The 7,970-nt window shown below is 37.4% G+C and overlaps 1 protein-coding gene across 2 annotated transcripts; it reads right to left on the bottom strand.

The window, feature by feature from the left end:
* Nucleotides 1–27: 27 nt before the first annotated feature.
* On the bottom strand, nucleotides 28–6,995 carry yrdc (yrdC N(6)-threonylcarbamoyltransferase domain containing). Of its 2 annotated transcripts, XM_066683723.1 has the most exons (7): nucleotides 6,977–6,995; nucleotides 6,707–6,820; nucleotides 5,111–5,309; nucleotides 4,917–5,031; nucleotides 3,305–3,424; nucleotides 3,082–3,212; nucleotides 28–1,781 (listed from the first exon to the last, which is right to left on the bottom strand). In XM_066683723.1, the coding sequence occupies exons 2-7, from the start codon at nucleotides 6,789–6,791 to the stop codon at nucleotides 1,715–1,717; spliced, it is 717 nt and encodes a 238-aa protein (XP_066539820.1). In that variant the 5' UTR covers nucleotides 6,792–6,820; nucleotides 6,977–6,995; the 3' UTR covers nucleotides 28–1,714. The 2 variants fall into 2 exon arrangements, with proteins under 2 accessions (XP_066539820.1, XP_066539819.1); XM_066683722.1 differs by lacking the exon at nucleotides 6,977–6,995 and having other exon boundaries at nucleotides 30–1,781; nucleotides 6,707–6,948.
* Between the last annotated feature and the right edge of the window lie 975 nt (nucleotides 6,996–7,970).

Below are 7,970 nucleotides of genomic sequence, written 5' to 3' on the forward strand. Positions count from 1 at the left end.
TGGACCCAACAAAATACTAATTTGTATTAAAGAGGTGTTAAATTTCTCAATATAAATCCAGCCACTGTTGTATGCATTACACGTCTAAGATGCTGCAAACATGGTTAACTTTTAGTAAATTAGGCCACATGCTTCTATAATTATATAACTTACACAAACTATTAAGTTTATAAACATTTTTATAAATATTATTTGTTATTATTAATTGAATATTATATTAAAAGGAATAAGAGGACATTTCTTTCCACTTCATACAGACTACTCTGTATCAGAGATAAAAATACAATTAGATATCTGCATCTAAACTTTGCCCCAATTCTCCCTCTAGGTCCTAAAGTCCTCCTTCAACTATACAATTTGTGACATAATCAAATAATAAACAACAAGAGCAGCACTCAATGTGTTGTAAGTTTTGTAAACAGAACAGGAACTCTTAGCTCATGGAAGGCAACATCTGTAATGATATGAGGTTAAAGTAAGCTGAACAGTAGCACCCTTTAACTGTTTTTAGAAACATGATCCTCAAAACCATTCTACTCAACCTTGACAAAGAATTAAACCAAATAATAAACAAAACAATGCTAATGCCATTATGGCATTCACTTAATGTAATCTCACCAGTCATATTCTTCAGCAAACAACACAGGACCAACTAATCAGTTCATTCTGATAACTAAAAATAACATACAATGTCAAATTAAATATAAGCCACTTTTTAAATTTGTATTTATTTACAAATATTTGTCAAGGTGGAACACAAGTAGAAATTATGTGCGTGTTTATTTAAAAGAAAATGCTGTTGGTCCTCAATGCAACGTAGTCCTCCCAGTTGAACAGCTCTGGCATATATATATATAAATAAATAAAACTGCAATAAATACAGATTTAAAAAATCCAAACCTTAACAAATATTAAACACATTAAGGTCACATTCCTGATTTTATTAAAAAGACCAAGAAATAAAAATAACCCACTATAAAATATTGAAGATATTTCCTCACCATATGCTAGCTTGAAACCAGTCTAATGTGTTTATGATGAAGCCCCAGTGTCTGTAAATGTTAAAAAAAAAATAATGTCTCAGTCTGCTCTGCTAGGTTTCCTCTATCTCTGCTCACAGCAGGGAAATGGCATCTGGACATTTTTGACAATTGAGATGAGGAAATTGCTTTATTCCTGCTCCATACGGTAGGTATTGACTTTTTTTTTTGATGTTTCACATTATTTAAGGTGGAAATATTTCCAAATCCTGGAGACCACTAACTTCATTAAAGAACGTGCTACAAAGCGAAACAACTCAAGTTACAAATTAGTTTCTGTGGTAATTCAAACAGTGAATAAAAGACAATTTAAACTTCAGCCATGTACAAACGTGTTTTTTTCTTTTCCCCTCACATATGCGGTTCCACCTTAAAACAGTGGAGCTTCTGAACATAAACAAACCAGAGACACCAGCATATACGTCCCTTTTAGGGGCAGATTTTAAAAAGTTAAATATCCAGGATTCCCAAGGTTTATTTTTTATTGCATGTGGTATAAAAAATCTAAAGCCAGATGATACCTGAAACCCAAGTTATATTCAAAAAATATTCTCTTGGAGGACCTTAAATCTCCGTCCTGAGATAATGATGGTAACTTCCCATTGGCTTTTCAGTCCAATCATTAACAATTCAGCTGTTCTGCATCATTCACTGGCTGTATGCTTTTAGCTAAATTAACTAACAGAATCCTCCAATAATCCATATTTGTTCTCAAGCACAGCAACTGTAGCTGAATAAGCACTGTGAGAGACAGAGAGAGAGAGAGAGAAATCAGAATGAGAAACCTCTGATGCTCAAGCAGCAGAAGTGAATAGAAATTTAAGTGTAATTATAATAAATTAAATCAGCCAAGACTAACATTAAACCAACTGACAAAACTGGGTGAGCAATTGTTCTGTGGAGTGTGGTGGGGGTACCATTTCCTGTTTGTGTGGTGTGCCTTACACAGTTCACAAAAAGCAGTGGCAGCATCTCAGTTGCATCATGCTAGATGTAAAAGAAATTTGTCAAGACCCTGCACACTGCGTTTGAGGCTGTGTTGCCACTGACCAGATAGTGTACCCAAGCCGAACCCCGTCCACTGCTGAAAGCATATATATTAGGCATATGACCATCATAACTAGAACACTGAGCAGTGGACGGTAGCGTCTGATGAATCACGTTTCTGGTGGAGGGCTAGGTGTATGTTCCTCTGTGTCAGAACTGTTTTGACAGAACCCGTGTACATCACTACTTTTTGATGTTTTTCGTTTTGTGACATAAACCTGTCAGCCACCTAATATTAAGTAGGTCCCCATTGTGCTGCCAAATCAGCTTGGATTCATCAGGGAATAGGCTCCAAAACACCTCAGAAGGTGTCCTGTGGTATCTGGCATATCAAGACATTTTAAGTCCTGTAAATTGCAAGGTGTGGTTTCCATGGATTGTACTGCTTTGTCTAGTGCATCCTACAGATGCTTGATCAAGCTTGATTAAGATCTGGGGAATTTTTAAGGAGAAAAATTCCTAAACCATTTTTGCAGTGTGATAGAACTTTGCTTAAAAAAATCTAATGCCATTTGGGAATACTACTGCCATTAAGGGGTGATCTGCAACAATGTTTAGGTAGGTGGCATGTGTCAAGCTAACATCCACATTAATGTAGGATTGAGCCAGATGTGCTACTCTTGTGCCAGGTACAAAGTACTGCATGTCGGAAGAAACCCTCAAGTCTTGCCATTTTAGAGATAATCTGACCCAGTTTTCTAGCCTTTACAATTTTACCCTAATCAAAGTTTTCCAAACCCATATGCCTTCCCATTTTCATGCTTCCAATGCACCAATTTCAAGAATGCACTATTCACTTGGTGACTAATATCCCACACCAATGACGGATGTCACTGTATTTAAATAATTAAGGTTATTCAATATTATTGTGTTTCACCACCACTGAAGCCAAAAAATGCTCTAAATTGCTTGGAACATACTCTTCTTAAATAGTTTCTCAAAACGTTAAAAGTTTTTTCATTCTCCTATAAAGTTATGATTTTGTCACACTCACCATCCAGGTCTTATGATCCGGTATCTACCAGGCACAGAGAGGTCTACAACTGTTGATCCCAGACGACTCTGATCTCCAATTGGGCCGCCGTCCACTACAACAGCTAGTCTTGGCCACAGATCTTCAAACTCCTAGTTTTGGAGCACATAATAAAAATGCAAACCCATAAATAATTTGCTTGATAGAGGATAAAGCTATACATACCATACATGTCTGTACTTACATGAACAGCTACAGTGCTGGCTTGTGTACTAACATTGGCACTGGTCAGGGCAAGGGGCTCATCACACATCTGACACAAGTGTCTCATGAAGTGGTGGTCTGGGATACGGACTCCTACAAGCTAGAGGACAGTGACACATACAAACATTAACACATGGACGAAATTGTTGGTACCCTTCTGTACGTAATGAAAATTAGACATTGCATTTGAATTGTACTTCAACAGAATCATTTTACAAAACAAGCTAATGAAACTGGCCTGGACAAAAAAAACAAAAAACAAACAAACAAACAAAAAAAAGATGGTACCCTTAACTTTATATTTTGTTGCACAACCTCATTAATCTTATTAATATACTATTCTTTTTTGTGTGCTTCATTTCTGCATCTGGTTGGCAATATTTTCATAGAAACATCTGAATAATATGTGCAACTGTAATAACAGGAACATCTAGCTACTTGGGTAACAGAAACATTAAGCTGATTGAGAATGGTACTATAACTTTTACCTTTAATGTGTTTGTCTATAATTTTCTTTCTAATCTCCTGTGACAACTCTTAGCTTTTTGTGGTTCATGTTCAGTGTGGTGAACACCATGATACCAAACAGCACAGTGACTATGTTTCACACTTTAAAGAGGCAGATAGACCGGTTACAAGTTTGAAGACACCCACAATACTAATTACAGGACATACCTTAGTACCTTGGTACCATCATTTTTGTCCAGGGGCCAGTTTCATTACTCATTATCTGTAACCGCTTATCCAGTTCAGGGTCTCGGTGGGTCCAGAGCCTACTTGGAATCATTGGGCGCAAGGTGGGAATACACCCTGGAGGGGGCGCCAGTCCTTCACAGTGCAACACAGACACACACACATACGGACACTTTGGAGTCGCCAATCCACCTACCAATGTGTGTTTTTGGACTGTGGGAGGAAACCGGAGCACCCGGAGGAAACCAACGCAGACACGGGGAGAACACATCAACTCCTCACAGACAGTCACCCGGAGTGGGAATTGAATCCACAACCTCCAGGTCCCTGGAGCTGTGTGACTGCGACACTACCTGCTGCACCACCGTGTCATTATGTTGTTTTTTAAATTATTCTGTTGAACCACAAATCAAATGCAACGTCTGATTTTCATTAGTTGTTTTTCAGTAAATTTATTTATTACTTTTGGCAGGTTCAAGTTATTTCAGTGGGTTTTTCTTTCTTTCACTTTTTAACAGAAGGGTACCAACAATTTTGTCCACATGTGCAAGCAAATCTGTGGGAAACCATGACAAGTTATTTGGCAGCTATTATAAAACTAGCATAGTTTAAAGGAGCAATAAGATATTTATACCAAAATATGTAGTAAACTATACATAAAACCTGATTATTATTATTCTTGTTTTCTTCAAGTACTTGAAGAAGATGAATAATAAAGTTGTTTGTAGTCCCAGGGGAAAATGTATATGCATCATAGGGCATGATGGCTGCCATGATTAAAACAGAATTAATACAGGATATGGCACATCAAGGCCACTAGATGTTGGTTTAATGTTTCATAAAGTGAAGAAAAATCATTTGAGAAAATGACTTACTGCTCCTTAAAATCAGATAATCACCTTGGTAAATGGATTGAGGTCAGTGTTCAACGTTTCAGATCTTTCAAGGACCAGGGTAACTGGACCAGGAAAAAGATCTTCAAGCAGCTCTTCTTTTACAACCACTTTGCAGTACCTGTGGATCAATGTGTGTTAGTTATGTCCAAACAACTACAACAGCACATTGTAGTGATACGAAACAACGGAATAGTTACTTATAGATGTCCTGTATTTCTCCCACACAAATGGCCAAAGGCTTACTGCCATTTCTTCCTTTGATATCATACACTCTCTTGATGGCTTCTGAGTTCTGAGCCAAGCACGCCAGGCCGTAAATCGTGTCAGTAGGAACAGCCACAACCTGCCCATCTTTCAAAGCCTTTACTGTCGAGTTTAGGATTTGAACTCCAGAATCTGTATTTCAGAAGAAACAACAAACAAATCACACAATGATAGAGGAACTTCATGATGTCACAGAAGCAACACAAAATATAAATAGAATCACAGACTCAGAATGAGCCCTTCATGTCAACACAGGGAAAAGGTCCTCTTCTAACTGTGTTTTTACCTTGTGGCAGCTTGAAATGGAAGGAGTGTGAGTGCAGCATTCAGTTGGTTGGAGTCTGAAACCTCACAACAACATGTCACTAAAACATACACACTACACTTTTTTTAAATCTCACTTTCTACTGAGATTTGTACATGTGTATGTGTTTATGTATGTTTGTGTTTTTCTTGCTTTCTCTGGCATTAGACAGGGACCAGTTTAATAAAGAGCATTAATTCCATATGTGCGCTACAATACATTTTATTAAAAATTGCAGATATCCTGTACTGGGACAGGGTCCATATCCAGGAATTGTCTGAAGGGGAAAAACAAATGAAAGCAATGTGATACAGTAATAAACCTAGCCTTCAATATTAGGTAATATTAAGTAACATAAAGCACAATGGTATCACGATTTCTTAAACAAACAAACAAAAAAAAAAGGATACCAGAAATTTGTGATCCTTTTTGTTAAAGTTCACACATGAGAGAAAGAAAGCGAGATTCCAAAGGTGCAGACTACGTATGTTTTATGTCAATAATAGCTCTCTATAAAGTCTTTTCACTGAATATTAATCATTCATAACTATTTTCTGCTCAGTTTCTGCACATTTGTATTTGCACATTGTTCTTTGTTATTTCGGTATCTATTGCTATTATATTTTTATGCCTATTTTGAGACATGATTTAGTTTTTTAACCTTGTAACACATTTTAATCTCTACTTCTGTAGATTTTTTTTTTTATCTCTGGTTTATTTATTTATCTATTTTTTTTCCTTTGGAAGCCCTTCATTGTTAGTTGTACTATGCATGACTATGTTCTAAAAACAGGTCCGCATGTACCGAGACAGGAGAGTCCCAAGGAGCATCCACAGATGAGACACACTTCTTCGTTTACTCTATACTGTCATCTCATTGGAAGATTTTCCATAACCTAAAGGATGAGATGACGTAGGAGCAAATCATACACAGGCCAAAAAATGTTAAATGAGATGATTAACTATTGAAAAAAAATATTAAAAATGTAAAACTTAGTAGTTGAAAATAAATTAGATCATATTGGTAATGAGTGACGGCAGTTGTCATAAATGCTATAAAATAGCGCCCTCTAGGGCCACAGAACTGACCCTGACAGCTGGAAAACAGCTGAGTCGCACGAATGCGGGTACGACGCACATTAAAACCGTGGCTTATGTGTTGTGCGTGTTATGTGGCCGATACCCGTGTACTGTGAGAGTGAATGTTAATGTGAGCTACACTCACCTGAGCTGAGAGCGGTTTGTGATCGAGTCTGAGACCGAGGCCCGTTTAAGGTCGGGGAAAACCAGCGCAGGACAGTTGTCTTCATCTTCTCTTCACAAACAGCCCTGACCCCAACTGAACCGATACCACCAACACGAGAGGACAGAGTTATAGACCGAACAAACCCACGCAGGCCCATATGAGTGAAGAATTACAGCATGGTCCCTCATAGAAACACGAACCATGGGCTCGTAACTACAAGAACATCACACTTCAAAATAAAAGTCCCACCTCAACAGACCATGCCCTCTGGCCTCCGTATGATGTGGACTACTTAGGGGACTCGGACATGTCAAAGAGAGACAACAACCCGTACTTTCGAACGTATCTTTATTTGCATATTAGTATATACATTTCTTTTGCCCTAAGCCGTTGAAGTGGGCGCTTTGATGAGATTTGATGACGCTGTCGATGCTACAGAATGCAAGTGTTTAAGGGGTCGGAGACCGGAGAGTATTGGGACACGGGATGGGGGCATGGAGTGCACAGGGGGAGCTCGTTATCACATATTTCAGATTCAACCTATAACTACTGTCACAAAACATATCTTTTTTTTTTTTTTAAATATTTACCCGTTATTCAATATTTTATTAATATGATTATAATAATAAACGAGATAATAATTTAGTGCGAACAATTTGGATATAAGTGTTTTTTCTTAATTTAACTCACCCGTGTGATAGAGAGAACACTGTAGTTCACCTGAATAAATGAACCAGTCTTTCCAGTCTAACAGGTGTTATATTTATTCACGTTTATGTCTAAAATGTAAACAACGGGCAGAATTTGCAGGCAGGAACAGACTGGCTGAATTACGCGATTGATTACGGTATCTATCAAGGATCTCAAAATAGGAAATACAATTTTAATCAGTTACAATAGTCATTAACATTTATTTTGTACTTTGTGTTTATTTTATTGTCAATAGGGAAACATGTGAATGGTTTAGTCATTGGTCGCACTTTTTTTCCACACTTTTCAAATGATTCACAAAAGATTCTGAAATCCACGGTACTTCTTAGTTATTCAGCAACAAAATATTAATTTATTTGGAACCCATAATTTAATAATAATAAACCCTCAATGCTCTCGTAATTCAGAATTCTCTAAATGGACCAGCAGCATGTGACGGTCATTAACTCAGTTAATTTAGCCCAGCGTTGCTAACCCAAACCCAGACTTCATTATGGCACTGCAAGCAGGTCAGGAAACCTGAAAAATCTAT

This window comes from Hoplias malabaricus, chromosome 10 (assembly GCF_029633855.1).
Source record: "Hoplias malabaricus isolate fHopMal1 chromosome 10, fHopMal1.hap1, whole genome shotgun sequence".
NCBI classification, from domain to species: domain Eukaryota; kingdom Metazoa; phylum Chordata; class Actinopteri; order Characiformes; family Erythrinidae; genus Hoplias; species Hoplias malabaricus.